Raw genomic sequence first — 21,765 nt, 5'->3', positions numbered from 1 at the left:
AGGAAGCAGAAATTGGGTCTGTGTTCTTGTTGAGTTTTATTTTTAAACCGACAAATGGTCTTGTCCCAGGACAATCATTGTTTAAAAACAAAATAGGCATCTAGCAAGTGGAAAATCAGTTTTCCTCTGGGAGGTTTTCAGCTTATAAAGTACAATTTTAAAGCAGTATGCTTTTTGACACGTTTACAGTGTCAAATTGGAAGACTTTTCTGTTATTTTTAGTCTGTCAAGATTGAGTGTTTCAGGGTTTGGGTGTCTGCTATGTAGAACAAATGTAATTATTAGAATTTGTAGGATGTGATGTACTTCTCAGTTTAGTCCAAGTTTCCATTAACTTCTCTTTACTTTGGTTTAGGTAATTGTGACAAGTAGTCCTCTCTGGCTCCCTCTGAAGTTAGAGTACAGCCAAATGTAATGGGTTAATAGTTAAGTAAATTAGGGCTCTAATTGAAACTCTGCTTGTGGTTATTTGTATGCAGAGCAGTTTGGGGACAGCCTTCACAAAAGCTTTGAACTGGAATAGCCTATGTCAAAACACTGGAGTATTCTCTTAATATGGTTTCTTTTGCTCTTTGCAGGCGCTTAAATACTTTAAACAAATGTGCAGTGATGAAGCTAGAAATTAGTCCCCACAGGAAAAGGGTAAGTGCATTTAATTCTTCTGTTACAGCATTATGTGTTAATAAAACTGGAAAAAAAAATCTAGCAGATTGTTTAGCTTCAGTTTAGGATTACACCTGAGTAGAACCTGGCAAGGACACAGTAAAAAAGTAAAAAATCTGCTTACATTTCTTTTTGTGTTCTCACTGAGTGAAAAGTGCAAAGCTTGGCAGTGTGTAAAGGTTGTCTAGCAAACTTTTCCCTGGGACTGCTGCTTTCAGTGTGAAAGGCACTGGACTTCTCTGCCAGTGAGTTTGTTGGTGTTGTAGCCTATTGCCTGCACTCAGGCAGGATTTTATAGAGGAGGCTTGACAGCCACAGTGAGCTGACCTTAATATTAGACCATTGTCCTTGACATCATCTTCAGTTTTGGTTCTCTGCCATTATGTTAGAGTTGTATTACTTTATTATGATGTAGACAGGATCAATTAGACTGTGCTATGCCTGCAGAGGAAAGGATTAGGCACATTACTTCCTTTCCAGTTTATTTCCAGAATGAAACAGCTACCTTTTCAGAAAGTTTACATGTTTCCAGGGAGCTCAGCAGGAATTAAAAGTGTTTCCTGAATCTTCAGGATTCCTGTGGAGCAGGGTGAGAAATAAGAGAGCATCTACTGTAATTTCAGTAAGGTAGTACCTACTTGCTAATAAGGTACCACTCAATAGCTGTCTTAAAACTATGTGTGTGTCCTAGGAGGGATCAGTAATTGATACCGTCCCCTGGGATATGACAACTGCAGATAAAGATGACTGAGTTAAGGCAATACAATGCTGCCCTACCCCTAACAAGAATGCATACAAATGCTCTGAGGTTGTTTACCAGGAATTAATCCCCTCTTTCCCTATCTGATTGAGGTATGTTGGAAAGAGCATCCAAGCTCCAGAAGATAACACTCTGAGGCACCATATGTAGGAACTCCTTAAAAGAAGGGGTAGGCAGCTGGATGGCCATTTATGACCACCAGAAGATTTCTCATCCTTTTTCCTGAACCTTGTTAACAGTGGAATGATCAGTGTTGATACTAGGTCAGACCAGACCTGACTTCAGGTCCAAACCTCAAATCTTCCAGAATCTGGATGTTACCTTTTGTTTCAGTCCTTCCTGAATTTCATTCTGGCAGATGATGGGCTTGGAGCCTATTCCCTTTCATTTTTGATGTCAATAAAATCAATACTTAGCTTTTAAAGCTTTTTAACACTAGGGGAAAATTCTGCTGACAGAAACATGTTTCTTTATGTTTCCACTGACTTCTTTGCAAATTAAAATCACTTTACTGCTTCCTCTTTTTTCTTCCAGTCAGTCTCATTCACCCCCAAACCATCATTATAATCCACTGGCAGTTTAAGATTACTTTTTTCCTGATGAAAACTTTAATAAGCAAGCCAGAATTCTTGGGTTTATATCTGAGTCATGGACAAAAGCAGCTTGCAGTAGTTGGGAGACAAAGAAAATGATGCTTGCTCTGTGTGTCGTGTATTTGGTCATAAGAAATAAATACAGTATTTCACTTAATTTCCTGAGCTGATGAAATGTCCTATAAAAAAAAGAAGAAAAACTAGGAAATGATCAGGATCTGAGCTATGCATACATAAACTACTTGAAATATGAAAATTTACTTGGTTTTCAAAGTACAAATGTTTGTATTCTTGGCACATAAATAGTTACAGTTCAAGGCATGCATATGTGTCTGTTTTTAAATATAAATAAATTAAATAAATGAAGTGAAATTCATAGAGCTGGGTTGCAATTAGTGTTTCTTACTCTAAACACCAAAAGTTATTTTGTGGTTTCATGGTGTCATATTAAAATATCTTCATTGGCTTTATTCCTCCACATATTATAACGTGAAGCTTTCCATAAATTTAGAAGACCAAATATGTCGAGATCATTCCCTTTCAGAATTTAGATGAAAAGATTGTAGGCGTAATTGATGTATGTGTAATTGTACTCTAAGCATTACTCATACATCAAACATGTTATTTACAATTTACTCTACGTGCTACACTGTCAGTGAGCTCTTGCTGCTCACTATCTACAGTGTTAAAGTTTGCCTGAAGCTAGACTGAAGTAGAGAATTCACAGAACATTCTTAAAATGTTAGCTGCTAGCCTGTGGGAGGAAGAGTGGACCAGGTAAGAGCCTGGAGCCATCACACTCTAAGCAGTGCAAGAGCTTCTTTTGCTGTCTCATTAGTCACAGTGAGGAGTCTGTTCAGAGTTCCCAAATGGGTAAGGAATTAAGCCACTAAAATTCAGAATGTATGAGAAACATCTCATAATTGCAAAGAGGAGTATAAACATATAGCCACTATCAACAAAGTGTAGCTTTGGATAGAGTCCAGAGGGACCCCAACCCCTGACTGACTCCAGTTTAAAATGTTATGCATGCCAGGAATTTCCATTGATGTGAGGGCTATCCACTGTGACCAATTAATTAAAAGTCCATGGATACTAGGGTTTTTAAAATAGAACAATTCAAAGTAGATTATATTGTTTGTTTCTTTTTATGAACGGTGTATCTTTTGTATTTAAAAACAGTTAAAATATATTGCCTGTACCATGTTATCTTTTCCCATGACAGGCTTTATGGCCTAATCTTCCTCTCCCTGAAGTAAAAGACTGTTTTCACTTTAAATTCAGTGAGAACAAGGTTGTGCTTAAAGCAGTTTAGTGGACATTGTATTTAAATGCAACCGCCTTTGCTGTTTGAGCAGTTTGCAAGCAATACTTTCAGGGTTCTTCTTTGCAGAGTGAAGATTCAGATGAAGATGAACCTTGTGCAATAAGTGGCAAATGGACTTTCCAGAGGGACAGCAAGAGGTGGTCGCGGCTTGAAGAGTTTGATGTCTTCCCTCCAAAACCAGACTTGAGTATCCCGTCCCCAGAAGCTCCTCACCTGACGAACGCCGCAAGCCGGGAGAGTGTGCTCACAGACCTCAGTGAGCGCCAGGAGGTGGCTTCTATTCTGAGCATCAGCAGCACCAGCAGCCACCAACCCACTCTGCAGAGCGAGGCCTCTACCACCAGGACAAACTCAGTAGTGAGCGTTTGTTCATCGAGCAATTTTGTAGCCAACGATGACTCATTCAGCAGCCTGCCCTCGCCTAGGGAGCTGAATAGCTTCAGCTTCAACACAAAAGCCAACGAGAAGAACGCCAAGTCCAAAACAAAGAGCCTGCTCAAGAGAATGGAGAGTCTTAAAATCAAGAGTTCTCACCATGGCAAGAACAAAGCTCCTTCAAAGCTTGGCCTGATTATTAGCGGGCCAATCCTGCAGGAGGGCATGGATGAAGATAAACTGAAACAACTTAACTGTGTGGAGATTTCCACCCTCAACGGCAATCACATCAACTTCCCTATGGTACGAAAGAGGAGCGTCTCCAATTCCACCCAGACCAGCAGCAGCAGTAGTCAGTCTGAGACGAGCAGTGCTGTCAGCACGCCCAGTCCTGTCACACGAACACGCAGCCTCAGTGCCTACAATAAAAGGGTGGGCATGTACCTGGAAGGCTTTGACCCCTTCAATCAGTCAACGTTCAGCGATGTGATGGAGCAGAACTTCAAGAACCGGGGCAGTTTTGCGGAAGACACAGTGTTTTTTATCCCTGAAGATCATAAGCCTGGCACTTTTCCCAAAGCACTCTCCAATGGAAACTTCTCCCCTACAGAAACCAACACCTCTGTGAACTGGAGGACAGGCAGTTTCCATGGACATGGCCACCTCACCCTCCAGAGGGAGAACAGTGGTGACAGCTCCAAAGAGCTAGGCATGGGAAAAAGGCGCAACTCCTCCAGTTCAATGAGCAGCCGCCTGAGTATTTATGACAATGTGCCAGGTTCAATCCTGTATTCCAGTACAAGTGACCTGGCCGACCTCGAAAATGAAGACATATTCCCAGAACTAGACGACATCCTATACCATGTCAAAGGGATGCAGAGAATAGTGAACCAGTGGTCAGAGAAGTTCTCAGATGAAGGGGACTCTGACTCAGCACTCGACTCCATCTCCCCGTGCCCTTCCTCTCCAAAGCAGATTCACCTTGATGTAGATAATGATCGAAGAACACCAAGTGACCTCGACAGTACAGGGAATTCGCTGAATGAAACAGAAGAGCCCACAGGGATCCAGGACAGGAGAGACTCTGGGGTTGGTGCATCGCTGACACGTTCCAGCAGGTGAGATCACAAGGACTTGGGGTGGCCTGTGGATGTCCCCTCCCGCCCTAGCGGCTCTGTGGTAGCTGCACCACGCTTAGTTAAGGTGCAGCAGAAGCTCTGGCCATTCAAGAACACGTGTGCTGTTCCATTGCTTCCCAAAACCATTATGGGCAAGTCCTATGGGCAAGTATTTGGGTAGGACTTCGTGGTTCCTACAATGCATAGCTGTGTGTTTGTATGTTTAGCCTGAGTCGTCTTTGAAAAAGCAAAGTTAATGCAGTTTTGGGGCACAGTAATTCTTCAAACTGAAATGATGCATGGGAGGGGAGTGACTTCAAGTAGGATTAATCACTTTTTAAGTTGGCTAAGAGAACCAGGAATAAGTATGTTCTGGTTTGTGTCAGTGTGTAGGAAAAGCCTTGACTCTTAGGCTGTTTCAAAAAATTGCATTTTTCAATAGCAGGCTGTTTCTAATAGCATGCTAGGGCACTAAATTTGTGGGGGAAATGAGGCTTGATTACTTTCTCTTGATCACTGTAGCACAGTGGGAGACTGGGGGAGTTCCAGTGGCCTCCAGATTCTGCTGGGAGTTTTACCATGACTATATTTTGTATTGTGAGTAGAGCAAGGATTTTCATTCTTTCTAGCTTTGTTTCCAGTTTTTCTTCAAATGTAGTGCTAATCATTTAGTCATCTACAGCTGCTTCTATAAACCTAATGGGACTTTTAGAAGTGCAGAGTTCTTATTTGATATGTCTTAAAAATTCATGCCATTTTTTCTTAATGGATTTTTTGATTCCCACTGCCATAATACTGAAAGGACTGTGGGAGAAGGGCATTGGAGCCCTTGGAGAGTATCTGATAGGACAAGGTTGTGTAGCTAGCACTGAGCTGTGGGTCAGCTCAGAGTGCACATTCCCATGTGAAGCACCTGCCCATGCTGCATCACACCAGGTGAGGCAGAGATGCTGCTGGCTGATGCCTGTGAAATCTCATAAAAATGCAGCCACCAAGGGCAGGCATCTCAGCAGTACATTTGCAGTAATTCCTGCATGTGTCTTGCAGAGACATTTCAGTAATCTGCCCTTTCTCTGTCTCTCATCTTCTCCACAGGCACAAGCTAAGGTGGCACAGCTTCCAGAGTTCCCACCGGCCCAGCCTCAGCTCGGCATCACTGCAGATCAACTGCCAGTCTGTAGCACAGATGAACCTGCTGCAGAAGTACTCTCTCCTGAAGCTGACTGCACTCCTGGAGAAGTACACACCTTCCAACAAGCATGGTTTCAGCTGGTAAGGACACAGCACTGTATATAGAGAGCCCAACTACGCAGGCATGACAGTTGTGCTTGTCCCGGGCAGCATTTGGAAAGATGCAATACATCCATCCAATCCCTCTTTTTCTATATTTGCACTTCTTCCTCCAGCCTGTGCTGACAGTGATCTATGGTTTCCTAAGACAGGGCTAAAATCATTAACCCTTTATGTAAGTGTAATCCTATTAGGCTTCAGAGATGTGTTTATGGGGACATATGAGGGAACCAAAGCAATGAATTACAAACAAGATTTCTGAAGAAGAAGGTGTTTAGTATCTATAGCAAAAGAAAGACTACTTGTTTATTGAGGCAGTTAGCAAGCAGTTGGACAAATTGCAGCCAATCTTAATAGGCTCATTTTTCTTCAGTTATTCTTAAATATTTACATTATTTCCTTTACATAATTATGTAATTAAATAATGTAAATTTCTCTTCATTCTAGTATCTCACTTGCCAAATTTTCATTTTCCCTTTTTAAGGCACTATAAATCAGTTAGCTTGCAAAAGAGATGGAGAGAAGAAGAAAGGTTGGGAGAACCATGGAGTTTTTTGTAAGCAGCAGTTTCTGCTGTTACCAGGTGCTTGTAACCCAGTTGCATATTTTTTGTCAGAAGAATGAAATAGAAAGCTCTTTTATTATTGTATCTGCAGTACAGGCTGTGTAACCTTCAGGATGCAAAGGACGCAAATAAAATTTTTCTTGTCCCTACCACAGGCCAGCCTCCTCCCTTCCCCAGGAGTCATAGAGAGTATTTAGCTTCAGCATCAAAGTACCTCCTGTTCAAAGGCTGTTATTATGTCAGTCTTTCTAAATACAGAAGTTGTTTGTTCTGAAAGACAGAAATAAGTATTGACCAGTTATCCCTGCGTGCTTCAGATTCTCAGTGGAGTTCGCAATGTGTTTTTTCACATTCCATTGGCATGTTTTTTGACAAAGCAAGTATTATTCATACATGTATCAATAATGCCCTAAACTTAACTATATGGGAATACAAATTGGTTCTGGTTTACTGTGTAACAGATCAGTCAGCTGTAAATCCAGTGAACTGCTTGTATAGCTGTACTGTATGTTGAAATGTTAAATATCTCCCTGTTTTCAGTGCTACTGTGTCCTATTAGTTGTTAGACTGGACATTAGCTTTCCTCCCTGTTTAGGAAAATGAACTCAATATTTTCACGTTTTAGTGGCCTTTTTTTCCCCTTTATAAAACCAATACTCTGGGGGACACAGGGGTAAATCATTCCTTTGTGTTCAGTAACTTTTTCCTTGGAGTCATAAGCAGATGGAAAGGCCTCTCAGTGAAACTGGAGTGGGAGGTGGGGGTAACAAAAGTCACTGGCTGACAAGGAGGGGGGTCCCTCAAAGGGGTTGTTTATAGAGCTGAAGTTTTTAGCTGACAAACTCAAATGTATTACATCAGTTTCCTGCTGTTCTGCACACTGGTGGGTGGTGGACCCAGTTTGAGGACTTTGCAGAACAAGTAGTTGACATACAAAAGCTCATTGTTCAAATGCCCATCTTTCCTGAAACCTAAAGAAGCAGTGTTATAAGGGGTCACTGACCGCAAGATTTATTTTGACTCTTTTGCAATTCAATCTGGCCCCTGCAGTTTTACCCTGTAGCTTTCATCCTCCTAATATTGATGGAGTAGCACCACATTAATACTTAGAGGCAGCATACTGCCCCAAATGTCAAGCCTTTCTCTTAGAGAAACTCTAGTTTTCTTTCCTCTCACCCTTTTCAGCCCTGAGCGGATTAACTAATTTATACTGTTACTATTGTTCATTTTACTAAAAGTGTTTTACTTATTTTCACTTACTTTCCAAATTACTGGAAATACAGAAGATAAATAATCAACAGAGGTTTAATTTAATGTGTCATTCCCTTTGCTTAAATAGGGCAGTACCAAAATTTATGAAAAGAATAAAGGTGCCAGATTATAAAGACCGAAATGTCTTTGGAGTTCCACTGCAAGTGAATGTGCAGCGCACGGGGCAGCCTCTCCCCCAGAGCATTCAGCAAGCCATGAGGTACCTCCGCAACCACTGTCTGGATCAGGTCTGTGTTGTTCTCTTATTCCTCATGCATGCACCACCCAAACCCCAGCTTTCCATTAGTTTTTATTGTTTCTGAGTCTGACTGAAAAAAGTAGACTCAAACCAGGAAGAAATAGATAATTAATGCATGGAAAGCTTTCCACAAATTTAGAGCCCATCCTTCAGAAGCTAAAGAGCATGCTTACATTTCAGATTTTCTAGATTCATTATAAATGTATTTACTTTTTACATATATTTAGGTTGGATTGTTTAGGAAATCTGGAGTCAAATCAAGAATTCAGGCTTTGCGTCAAATGAACGAGAGTTCCGCAGACAGCGTCAATTACGAAGGCCAGTCTGCCTATGATGTAGCAGACATGTTGAAGCAATTCTTCCGTGATCTCCCTGAGCCTCTCATGACCAACAAACTCTCTGAGACCTTCTTACAGATATACCAGTGTAAGTACTGAGATTCTGCAGCCCATGACAAGTGGTTATTTGTGTAGTAGGGGTGGAACTTTGTAACACTGCTGCTCTGGGCACTACACATGTTTCTTATGTTGGTCTTTGCCTTTGTCCAATAACTGCTACAGTTCAGGCTGCCTCTAACAAATGGATTTTTTTGTATTGTAGTTTTATAACAATTTATAGTACAAGTTCTTTTAATTTCACCTTTCTCAAGGTGAAAAGTTTAGGAACAAATATAAATCCTTCATCACCTACTCTAAATTTTCTTCTCTTCTTTGAGCATATTTGATATTATGGTTTGAAAATAAGCCACATCCAATATGGCTAAGTAGATGAGCAGAGCAAACACTACATGAACAGAGTTTGGGGCTTTGAGGGGATTGGCAAGGCTACCAAAAATTTTTATTTTCTTATAATTCATTTTCTGCTATCCTTCACCTCAGCTGTTTAAAAACAGTCTCTAAGTGGTAAGCTTTTCTGTTACTGACTTGTAGATACTTTACGGATAAGTACCATGAAGTGTTCAGAGTATATCACATTAAAAAAATTAAGTTTATCGATGCTTGGAGAAGAAATAATTACAAAAAATATTCAGGAATTTCCTTCAGAGCTCCATTGGTGGAGATGATGTTCTAAAATAACGTACACACTATTTTTTCAGTGTAAGCATTTTTTTTGTGTGTGTTTGGATTCTCAAGCAGGTTTATGGCAAAAATTAATCAGATGCTCCACCTCCATGCATATTAAACACCCACTCTGTGGGTTTAGAGCCAAAAAAAAAAGTTTGACAGAACATTGCAGGAGTTTCTGTTCCTTTCCTTTTGCAGGCGGTAGGTCTGAGGAAATCCCAGAGCTGGTTGGGAAGTATTATCTCTGTGTAAAGCGAAGAGCCTTAAAACAGCTGTAAACTTTCATTCCCTGCAAAGAGCAAAATTTCCCTTTGCTTTGGTGCTATGTACCAGGCTGCACACTGGAATGCACGTGGCTTAAATGTGCTTTGAGCTGAGCGAGAGCATGGAAAACAGTGGATTTTTCCTTAAAACTGCTTTCTGAACTCACCTGCCACCCTTACAAAGTTGCTGAAGCCCAAAGCAAATACCAATTAAGTACCTGAGTAGCACAATGTGTATTATAAGACATGCAGTGAGGGTGGTAGGCTGCTAATGATGATATAAATGCTCCAGGAACTCAGACTCTGATGTTGTCTTCAGAGGTGGCTTATTGGAAATCCCTTTATAAGAAGCAGATCTGGTCTGGGTTATTTCATTTTTTTTTTCCTTTCAAGTTTGGAGGAGTAGGCTTTATATAAAGACACATCAAATTTTTCCAATTGCTGTTTGTTGTTGGTAACCAAGGAGCTGTTTAATGGTATGGGGCTTCACAGCGTTGACTTTCTTTTTCCACTGCATGACTTTGAATGATCTGCTCAATAAAGTAACCCTCTCTGTTCAGTAAAGCACTTTCTGGATGTTTTATGACATCACTGTTGAAAAGATTCGCTAGCTAATTTATTTAAATAATTTACCTATTCTAAAATACATGTTTTAAATTTCTTTGCAAGCCAGAGAATTTCTAAATTGGCTGGACTATGTTTGCCTGTTTCCTGCCTGAATCCAGGCTTCTGTCCTTTTAGTGCATCTGCAGGAGCATGTGGCTGTTGAAGCTAAATCTAAAATTAACTCTGGCCTAGGCACAGCTTCTTGCTTGCATTTCTTGTGAGGCAGGAAATAGCTGAGGGTAGTTAAACTAGTGGGTTAAAAAAAATTCCTTCATGTTTCCTACAAATGGTATGCATCCTGAAGGAAATCACTTCAAACTTGAGTCAAATATTTGAATCTGGAGTTTGCTTTGGGATGTATTCATGCTGTGTGTGTGGAAAATCAATGGGCTGATGAGAGAATTACTAATATTACGCAGATGTGCCAAAGGATCAGCGTCTCCAGGCTATCAAGGCTGCCATTATGCTTTTACCTGATGAGAACAGGGAGGTCCTCCAGATTCTTCTGTATTTCCTGAGTGATGTCACGGCTGCAGTGAAGGAAAACCAGATGACACCAACAAACCTGGCTGTCTGCTTAGCACCTTCCCTCTTCCACTTGAACACTCTCAAAAGAGAGAATTCTTCCCCAAGGTAGGTTTTTGGGAGCAGGGCTCACTGCTGCTGGTCCCATAGCACAGCTGGCAGCAATGTGCAACAGGCGCAGTCTGGGATTGATCCTGCCAGCTGTGATCACCTCAGACACCTCAGAGAGCACCGGCTGTAGAACAGTTATGGGATCTTATCTTTTGTTGGCCATTTGTTAAAATATAAACAAGCTCATAATGGAAAAAAAAAAAAAAAAAGTGGGTGGAGGGAGGGGTTTCCAAAGAAAAGGCTTAGAAAGAGTAGCAAGAGAAGTTGGCAACACCATGCCAATATTTGGTACCAGGCGGCATTGCTCTCAATCACCAGCAGACTTGGGAATCCGACTCGTTTCTTCCCAAATGTGTCTCTTGCTCAGCAACAAATAACTGGATTTGTGTATGTGTGTGCTGTTTTCCTCTGTGAAGGGTGATGCAAAGGAAACCAAGCCTGGGCAAACCCGACCAAAAGGACCTAAATGAAAATCTGGCTGCAACCCAAGGGCTAGCTCATATGATTGCTGAATGCAAGAAACTCTTTCAGGTAAAGCACCTGTTTACAAAACTGATGGGTGGAATATTGATTAATATGTCCTAGATCTGCTGTATAATGAAAAGCTTGGAATGTCTCTTTATTTTAATGAAGTCTAACACATGATAAATAAGCCTTTGCATCTTGATCTCTGTGCATACTTGAATTTGGTGTCAGAAGAGAGTTGTTCTGTTGGCACTGGTGCTCTCAAGTCAGGAGGCAGTTGTGGGGTTTGGTACGTTTTTTTTGCATCCAAGCTGCATTTGGAATACATTTTCAAATTTTTATTTGCCATGAGGGTCTGTGAACCTCAGCTCTAATTACAAAGCAAGAAGCTATTTCCAGGAATTTCAGTGTTCATTTTATACTTAAATTCCCAAGAGTTACCAAGACAGGCTGAAAAAGCATCCTGGAATGCAACACTGTCATACCATAGGTTGAAGGATCTGTAGGAACTCAAGCATTCTCCCTGGAGGGCCTGCGATGGAGAACCAGACAAGCGTCCTGGTTTTCCTCACTGTCATCAGATCTTTTCAGAGCCCTCAGCTGAAGACATGCCTGTCTCTTTTCTTGCAGCTGACAATGTTCCCTTCTTCCTTCAGTTTGCTGGATAAACTGAGCTGTGGGAATGAATCTAGTTGTGTAGTAACAGGGGATACTCCACAGAAGAAAATAAGACACCCCATAAAAGAGAGATTAATTTGAATTAAATTGAAGTCACAAACTTAATTTTGACATTTCTTCATATTGAGTGCTTAACCTGACACATGTACATCCCATCACTTACAAAACTAATGTACACATGTCCCTGTGGCTACTGAGCTGCTAGACTAACGCAGTAATCTGGGGAAAGAGCTGCAAGAGGATGATTTCACCCTTGTCACCCCTTAGATACCAGAAGAAATGAGCCGGGGTCGGAACTCGTACACGGAGCAGGACCTACGTCCCCTCAGCCTGGAGGAGCTCCGGGGCAGCAGCAGCAACACTGAGCCCTCCGACTACCACTGCTACCTCCAGGATTGCGTGGATGACTTGCTCAAGGAGATGAAGGAGAAGTTTAAAGGCTGGGTCAACTGCTCCACATCAGAGCAAGCAGAGCTGGCATACAAGAAGGTATGCACCCTGTCACTCACACCACAGCTCTAGGTTTTAGTTCACTTTTGGCATAGGATATTACAGAAGGTTCAGTACACGTCTTTACTTTCCAGATAGAAATTAGAAAAAAACCTTGATCTTTTGATGCAGTTGCACACCATATAAAAACACCATGTCTTTCAGCAGTAGTTTGCCAACACACGCTGATTTGTGTTCTTCTGTTTATCCAGCCCAGGAATGTTCATGGTTCTGAATTTACATGCCTTCACTCACATATGCAAAGCCTTAACAAGCTGAGTCACTATGCAGGCAGTAGGAAAGAAATTTCTCATCTCTGATCTCGTACAGCTTGGAACTAGCAGATAGAGAAGTGTTTCAATAAGATTCTTGAAAAATAAGCTTTAAAAAAATGTGTAAGGAAGAGGAAAAGTAAGGACTCTGCTAATTTTCGCCAGGTGTGTGAAGGTCCCCCACTCCGATTATGGAAAACTACCATTGAAATCTCAGCTACACCAGAGGATGTTTTAAATCGTTTACTTAAAGAGCAGCATCTTTGGGATGAAGATCTTATAGAGTCAAAAGTAATCGAGCCTTTGGATAGCCAAACAGATATATACCAGTATGTCCAGAACAGCATGGCACCTCACCCAGCCAGGGACTTCGTAGTCTTAAGGTAAGACATTTACATGCAATGATGTTTATAACCTACAGATATGGCAACCTTGCTTATTTCTTTATAATATCACCTATATTGGTAAATATCTATTTGGGCCTAATTTGAATTCTTATTAATATTTTTCTATTACTGTTTGTCAAACAAAAGATTTTTGATTTTCTTTTTTTTTCTTAGGACATGGAGGACAAACTTCCCCAAAGGAGCCTGTGTGCTTCTAGCAACCTCAGTGGACCATGACCGGGCTCCTGTGGCAGGTGTTAGGGTCAATGTGCTCCTGTCGAGGTATCTGATTGAGCCCTGCGGGTCAGGAAAATCAAAACTTACCTACATGTGCAGAATTGATTTAAGGTAGGAAATTCCATATTGTTTTTTGGATGTGGTAATTTTTTCGTGTATAGTTTCAGTGTGGTCTGTGGAAAACTTAGATGGTTCAACAGACTTTAGCTTGGCCAATAGTACGTCCTTCCCAAAGGCAAGCACGCAGGTCTCTAAGATGTCACAGAAAGTTGGCTTCAGTGCACATCTGGCAGCAGGTGTAGTTTGTTGCATTAGAAGCCTCCAGTATGTGCTCCACAATCACTATTGGTATAGAACCCCACCCTTTCCTCTGACAGTCATATTGGATGCAAGGACGTGTTAATTTTAATATTAAGCTAGTAAAGAGGACCAGGTTGTCACAGAACTTTCCATAACTTTTCCTCACTGTGGCACACTTGTTTCTGAGCAAATCTGTACATTAGTAGGGTTGAGCTGTGCAGTAAGCAGTACTAAGGAGATTTCCTAGTCAGGCATTTAACCAGCTAGATATAAATTCGATTGTGACTAAGAAAATATGTACAAAGTCCCTGGTACATTCCTCACGATTACTTTTTCCTCCATACAACAGGGGCCACATGCCAGACTGGTACACCAAATCTTTCGGACACTTGTGTGCATCAGAAGTTGTTAAGATACGAGACTCTTTCAGTCAGCAGAGTCCTGAGAACAAGGAAGTAAAATCCAGGTGACTACTGAAGAGGAGCAGCCATGAGCTCCCCACCTCAGCAGCATAGACATGACCCAAACCCGAGACCTGTGCGCTGCAAACCAGACCTGTGTTCCACCTGCAAGTCGTGTCATGAAGGGATGGCAGCGTGACAACTTGACTGTGAGCATTACTATAGGACTGTGGCCATACCATACACTTTAAAGCTGCTTCCTGTCTGTGTAAGGTCTATAATGTAGGCCTCGACTGGAATACATAGGAGAACTGTGCAAAAAAATAAAAATTAAAAAAAAATTACTATTAGATAGTTTGAATTGCTTCTGAGAAGCAAATTTCTTTAAATGCAAAATATATTATGAAATATGGTGAAAGCTCATCATTCCCATGTGAAATACTTAGCTTTATGTACATACTCATGTCATTTTATTTGTAGTGCATTGAGGGACTGGTGTATCCACTGGAATAGTTGGTACTCTTCAATGTGTTCTCACTGAGATAAGCAGAGAAAGGTTTGCACAGAGATTAAAGTGTGAATGAGTGTGTTAATGGTTGAAAGGATAGAAGAAGTTGAATTTGAAATGTGTCTGGTACACTGATAGGCAACCAGAATGGATTTTAGTATGCTGGATACAGTTCAACCTAGAATGGGAATCCCCTGTGGACCAAGAGTAGCCATCCTTCAAATGTGCTAGTTCTGCCTTTTCCTCAGCTCTAAACTTGTTGAAAACCCTAAGCAGATGTTACAAGAGTCTTGCTTCAGCTACTGTCCACTCCTTATCCAGATGATCTTTTAGGAGTGATGAGCAATTCTATAGCAAATTTAAGTAAATACACTTTTGAGCAATGTAGCAGCTTAGAAATGAAATGTCTGCAACAGTGAGGAGAACCAATAACATCAGTTGTTAAAAAACAAAAATGTTTATTATTTTTACTCCTGCCTGTGTTATCTATAGGTGTTTTAATGAGCTTTTATATATTTTATTGTATTCTAATGGCTCAAGAGGAAAAAAGTCAACACTGGAGTTGTGGTGCCAGGAGGTGGCAGGACTCCTGCAGTAGCAGCTGGGGTGACTTCACTAGGGAGAGTCACACAAACTCTTTCCCTTACTCACCCCTCTTTGCCTGTTTTCTTAAAAGCTGCATGTTAACATGAACAGAACCTGCATGTGAGCAGTTTGGAGGGTTATATTTGGGAGCAGAAAGGAGGGTGCAGTTTTGTCTTCGGTCTTGTTGTGTTTCAAACCCTTTGGGATATTTTCCCCTTCTTGAGAATCAACTTATATGAACTGTAGGAAGTCCTGAGGTCCTCTGGAAAGATGTCTTTCTGTAGGTTTTACTGTAAAGGTAAAGATTTGCTTTCAAGGTGCAGTATTAAATGTATTTTGTGGCTAGGGTATGAATGAGTTGCAAGATGGAATCTTGACTGAGACCTTTTTTACCATTGTCAGTATTATTTTAAGCTTTTTGATGAAGATTTTTTTTATAATGGCAAATAATGTAGTACTTCCAGTAACAATGTTCCTCATGGGCAGGAAAATCTTGTATATTCTTCTACATCAAACACTTTTGAATTTGTAAAATTGTATGTTGTACATACCATTCTATTGTAAACATGTATACTTGCCCACAGTGTACTGTCAAACATAGATTAAGCATGATAAAGATTATTTAAAATATACCTGTATTTATACCTCAGATATTCTTTTTGGGTTTTTGTACCTCAAGTATGTTTTCTATTGTAAATGTGCTTTACATGAGTATGATCTACGCAAGAGAAAGGAAAATGTTTAACTTGCTATAGATGTCTGTACAGAATATAATCAATAAGTGCACTATTAAATGTTTAAAATTGGATATTCATAATGAGTTTTATTTTATTCTGCATTCTTCCTTCCACTCTCATACACAGAAGGGGAGGTGTTTTTCTTACTTCTGGTTCTTTACATACTACAGCCAACAGCAGAGCCACCCCTGCCCTCTCCCAGGCTGATATTTATAGTGTTGTTAAAGGCAGGTACCAAAGCAACTTCAAAGTTTTTGGAAGACAGGGCATCACAAGGGCAGATAGCTGACAGAAACATTCCCTGGCCAATTGCTTCATATTTTTATAATACTGAGAAGAATCTTCTCGTTTGCTGTGGCCTTGTAGAAAGGTGTGCTTGAATTTAACAGGGTGGAAAGCAGCAGTATGCAATGCTGGAAAATAATTGCTTTCCTATTTTGTAAAGCGGGAAGGAGGGCAGAATGAGATGTGCCGTCGTAGGTTTGTTTCAAAAAGTAATTGGAGAAAGTTAAAGCACATGCAGCAATTAAATGAAGCCAAAGAGGAGGCCAGGAAGATACACAACTGACTAAGGTGAAAAAACAAGCCAAAGACAGCTGTTAATTCAAGCAACTTTTCAAAGTTTTTAAAGTCTTGGCCAACAGAAATATAATTTAGGCATCTGAAGGAGGGTTTTGATTTGTGAGGCTTGTCTGATACAGCAGCTGTGAGAAGCCCTGCTGCCTTTCAGTTACCAACATCATCCTATTCTTTCTCTGCCTAAGCATCCCAAAGTCCTATTGCTGTTACTTCCCATTTTACTTCCCAGGGAGCACTGAGGGATGCAGCTTCAGAGTCTGGCAAAAGCAAACCTCTTGTTGACATGGTATTAGTTATCATGCATCAAATAGTTTTAGAGAAACTTTCTGATAAGAGACTGTCATTTGTTTGGTTGTTACAGAACCTTTTTTCTTCCCAAGTCAATACTTAGCAAACAAAACAAAAACAAAACAAACAAACAAACAAAAACCCACAACAGTTTTGGGCCCTTGGAACAAGCAGAGTTATTTTTTTTTCTGTAATTTTGGTTTTGTTTGGATCTTTAGGCACACTAATTCATAACACTCCTCTGGCAACTCTAAAGATTCATATTGCATTTTGTTTAAAATGCATTTAGGTTACTTTCAAATTAGCATTTTCCTAAACATTTCTACAATATGAGTTAATTTTGAATCTTTTAAGTAGCCTCAGCCTCCTGAATGTTTGTGTTCTTGGTACCTTCATTTGCAGATATCCATGTTGTTGCACAACAACAGAATTCAATCTTCCATGTCTTTTTTTTTTGTCAGCTGTCACTCAGGGCAGCACTGGCTCCTCTTGAATGTTCTGCTTTAAGCAGTAATTACCACAGAGGAAGTGCAGGCTGGGCCACTGTTCCATTCTGTCCAGGTGCTGGTATGAATAACTGTGTACATCACATCCCTAGTGCAGCCCAGGTACAGTCTGCCCTGTGCTTCATTAATGCTGAATTTCAGTACTACTTCTGACAAATTCAAACAGAAAGAGTCATGTTTCACTGTAATTCCTCAAGTAATGCACTACACAATTAGATATTTATGAAGCTGTAAATAATCGGTAGCCTTAATAATAATCTGGCCTTAAAGGCCAGAGATGTCACTAACACACATGGCCAGCCTGGGAAAGGGGAACTGAAATGATGCAAAACAGTACCTGTGGGTCTGATACAAGACCTTGAAAAGAGCAGGACCTGGTATCCACAGCAGGCTGTGCCAGGAGAAAGTTAATATGAAAACAATATCCATGACTTGGGATACATTATAAAAGGTGGATATTTTCACTTAAGGCATATGAAAAATCTGCTAAGCGCTGGTAGCAGTGTCCTACAATCGTAAGGAATGAAAACATGATACTGTTTTAACAGAGCAATGCATTAAGAAACACTAATTCCTTCACCTCTGTTAAACCATAACTTCTCAATACAACCCTTCTCTGCATCTCTGAAAAGTTACTTTCATCTATTTTTCATCTGTCAACCCAGAATGTTTTATTTCTCTCACAAGGAAAGATATTAAATTCTAAAACAATTATTTCATAACACCAGGGTGAAGATCTGATGCTAATATGTAGTGTTGGCACGCATGTGCCTTTTGCATTGAGCATTCTCCTAAGCTCTTGAGACTTGCTAAATTTCTCCTCTCCTCTGCACCATCCTGCTGTATTTTCCTGTATATTCTGAGGCGTCCAGATTGCTTACAAGAAATGAACTTGCAAGCTGAATCCAGGGACAGTAAAATGCAATGAAGTATGGGAAAGAATTCAAAGAAGAAAAAATTCCATCAAAAGAGATTAAGGCACTGAAGGGGCACATTTATAGAAGAGAGATTCAAGACACAGTCTGGCCACTAGACAAGAGGGATGTAGTAAATGTCTACTAGCACTGGAAGGTCATAAAAACCCAGAAGAGTTCAAACTAGCTGAGTGGGTGTACAAGATGGGATAAAAATTCGTTAATGGAAAATGTGAGGCAGAAGGAAAGGAAAAGGCATTTTCCACACAGCAAGAAGTCTTTGAGACTGTGGGACAATCTCTCCCTGAGATGCAGCAAGAGCATAAGTAATTTAAAACTCTGCAAGCTCAAATCCTGGAATTGTTGCTTCGTAGCTGCCATAAAGCATCACAAAGACATAACAAAGGTTCTCTCTTCATTATTTGCCATGATTACAGGACTTAGGGGCTACCAGTTTTGACCTTTAAGCACTGTCAGATAGCACTGCCTTACTGAGCAAGAAAAAATCTGTTGTCAAAAATAAAATATCTCAATTATTTTGGAAGTTACTAATAAGTCTTTCTCTAAAAATTACATTGGAGGTTGTGGAGTGCAATTTGCTTAGATTTTATTGAAGTAGACTTTCACTTAAATTAGAAGATGCAGTGCCTTTCCCACCATGGGCCAAAAACATGAAGATCAGCATGGGGAGGTTACCACACAACTGGGAGACCTCTTTGCTTTCCTGAGTTTTACTCAAAATCCAGAAAGCTCTATAACTGATTAGCATGATTTCCCCATCATAGAGAGAATCAAATCCATTCTTCCATAGGCTATTGTCACTAGATGGACACAAAAAGAGCTATACTCACACTGTTAGGTTGTGAAAACGAAAAAGAAGGAAGTTTATTTGGGATTTTGACTTATATAGTTTTTGGAGCTTGATCAGGGATTGGGGGATGAGGTTGGTACCTCTTTGACCCCACTGGTCAAACTAGAAGTTCATCAATTTGTCCTTCCCCCAGGAAGGAATGTATAGTTTTTAAAACATCACTTTTTGTTTATGTTACAATGCGTGAGAACTCCAGGACAAAAGTGTAAAACATTAGAAGGCTGAAAAATCAGGGTGACAGGCTACGGGGATTTTCCTTAGTACAGGAAGAAAAAGACCTACAGCAAGTGTGTCATACATGCTTTTCCAGGTACCAGTGTTCTACTAGTCATTAGCTCAAATAATAAAAGGCTGATGCGGTGGGTCTGAATATCACAGTTGCTCCTAACCCACACAGGCATTTCTTAAGGCTTTAACACTAAAACACTATAACACTAAAAATTGAAAAGCCCCTTAGGAACAGAATTCTCAGTGAATGAAAGAATACTACTATTCAAAAAATCAAGTATTCAAAAGGTAGAGTGTTAAAAGGGCAAGTACAGTAATGTATGCTTTCCAGGGAAGGAAATTAAACAGCTTTTTCCATAATATGATGACATAAGCATGTTATAAGCTGGTAGACAAGATGGCTCTGATTCGAGGGAGCTTATATCTTCATTTATTAGGGATGTAGGAAGATGGTTAGCAAAAGGGAATTTCAGGAAAGGGTGGCATCAATTAAAACATGAGTGTCACTTGAGAGAATTGTCATTTTTTAAAATAAGCCAGCTAGCAGCAGAAGTAGATTATATTCATAAAGCAGCCCAGACTAAGATGGTGTGCAAGGTGTGCATAATTGAGGAATGGTTCTAAAGTTTTGGCCAAACACTTTCAACATATTTATTGACAGCAGCTTGACAGGTCTATTCAAAACAAGCAGGTCATCTGGTAAGTATTTGCCTTTTTTTTTCAAAAACAACTAAAAGAAAATAAATTTCAGTCAAGGCACTGTTATGAGCTGGGTAAACACATCATCTTCTAGGCTGTAATTCAAGTTCACAGAAACACTGACAGTATGGTTAGTGAAGTTTTCAATTGGCTACTTTTTTACCCAAATCTCTGGGGAAAGTTGAACAATGGTGCGTATTCTAAGTAGTCCATTTAAACATACGAAAAGGAATGCAAAGGTACTAAAATATTTGTTTTAACTCAATCATCTAATCTCTAGCAGTCTGTACTCTTTTCATTTCTCTCTCTCAACAGAATGTCTGAAGAATGCACATGGGCTTTTTCACTTCTTGTTGAAGGCTTTGTCACCTACATAATTTATTGACTAGAGCTTCCAAAGCATAAAACAAATAACAAATCATACAATAATACAAGCAATAATCCAAACCAAATTTGAATATCACACCTCACTGATACCTCGCCCCACCTATAGCCTACAAAGCTGGAACAACATTAAAATTACTTAACTAAAAGGAGGAAAATGGTAACACTTTGCTGCCTACAAACAATTTCATTCATCAGATAGCAATGAAAACTGCTTTAATATACCTAGAAAAACAGCTTTGAAAGCCTTCTAGACTTCTTAAAAAAAGAGGGAGGTTCATTAAGGTAATGTGTCTGGAGAATGGCACCTGCCCTCCCTCTACTTAAGTGCTTTTACTCCATTATCTAAGACTGAGAGAAGTACATACAAATGACTGAAACTGAAAAACTGGTGGTGAAAACGTCTGGTGGTAATCCTCAGCAATGGTGAAGCACCTACATCCCAGTGAGGGGAAAAGCAGATGAGGATGATTCATGTCTTCCATGGTGAGAACTGATGGTAATTCTCTTCCCCTAAGTGCATCCCATCTCTGTGCTACACTCCTCATCAATTCAAAGTATGCGTAGAACCACAGAATCCATTTGGGCAGAAAAGACCTCTAAGATGGTTCAGTCCAACCATTAATTCAGCACTGCTGAGCCCTCCATTAAACAGTGTGCCCCAAGTGCCCCATCTACACATCTTGTAAGTAACTCTGGGGATGGTGACTGCACCACTTCCCTGGCCAGCCTGTTCCAATGCTTGACAACCCTTTCCACAAAATGATTTTTTCCTAATACCCAATCCAACTCTCTCCCAGAGCAACTTGAGGGCATTTCCTCTCGTCCTGTCACTTTTCCCCTAGGAGAAAAAAACTGACCCTCATCTCACTCCAGCCTCCTTTCAGGCAGTTGCAGAGAGCGATAAGGTCCCTTTTGAGTTTCCTTTTGTCCAGGTTAACTACCACAGCTCCCTCACCACTCCTCAAAAGATGTGTGTTCCAGACCCTTCATCAGCTCCTTTGCCCTTCTTTGGACACACTCCAGCACCTCAATGACTTTCTTGCAGTGACAGGCCCCAAACTGAAAACAGAATTTGAGTTGCAGCTTCACCAGTGCCAAGTACAGGGGTGTGTACCGTAGAAACATATACTCCTCATAATGCAGGGCAATAATTCAACGAAGTAGAAATATTTAGATGGAATCACAACTGCTCATGAATTCCAGAACTGCAGTGGTACAGCAGCACTAACACTACACAGTGCTGGTCTGCAAGCTCCCTTACTTGGCTTTGGAGACCTCTGAAAACACATTAAATTGCATGTGAGGCCTTTTAAGAAAGACCTTGGGCAAGTAGAAAAGTTAAGATTTTTCTAGCTAACATTTGAACCACAGTCCAAAAGAAATTACATTCACATTTGCTGTCTCCACCCTTCCAACCTAAGATAAGAATAAATGATTATGTATAAAATTATCACATAACTTTCTA

General features: G+C 40.4%; 1 protein-coding gene across 6 annotated transcripts in view; it reads left to right on the top strand.

Moving 5' to 3' along the window:
* DLC1 (DLC1 Rho GTPase activating protein) overlaps nt 1-15,897 on the top strand; it is a 211,592-nt gene extending 195,695 nt beyond the window's left edge. For all 6 annotated transcript variants that reach the window (XM_083862027.1, XM_083862026.1, XM_083862025.1 and 3 more), the window contains 11 exons: nt 579-642; nt 3,410-4,836; nt 5,932-6,108; nt 8,031-8,190; nt 8,429-8,627; nt 10,554-10,767; nt 11,187-11,301; nt 12,181-12,402; nt 12,840-13,057; nt 13,235-13,408; nt 13,947-15,897. In XM_083862027.1, the coding sequence (XP_083718153.1) occupies nt 579-642; nt 3,410-4,836; nt 5,932-6,108; nt 8,031-8,190; nt 8,429-8,627; nt 10,554-10,767; nt 11,187-11,301; nt 12,181-12,402; nt 12,840-13,057; nt 13,235-13,408; nt 13,947-14,067 (3,091 nt within the window). In that variant the 3' untranslated portion in view covers nt 14,068-15,897. The remainder of the gene's footprint in view (nt 1-578; nt 643-3,409; nt 4,837-5,931; nt 6,109-8,030; nt 8,191-8,428; nt 8,628-10,553; nt 10,768-11,186; nt 11,302-12,180; nt 12,403-12,839; nt 13,058-13,234; nt 13,409-13,946) is intronic.
* Nucleotides 15,898-21,765: the final 5,868 nt, after the last annotated feature.

Source organism: Zosterops lateralis, assembly GCF_965231275.1.
Source record: "Zosterops lateralis genome assembly, chromosome: 5".
Taxonomy (NCBI): Eukaryota; Metazoa; Chordata; class Aves; order Passeriformes; family Zosteropidae; genus Zosterops; species Zosterops lateralis.
This window is presented reverse-complemented; position numbering and strand designations above follow the sequence as displayed.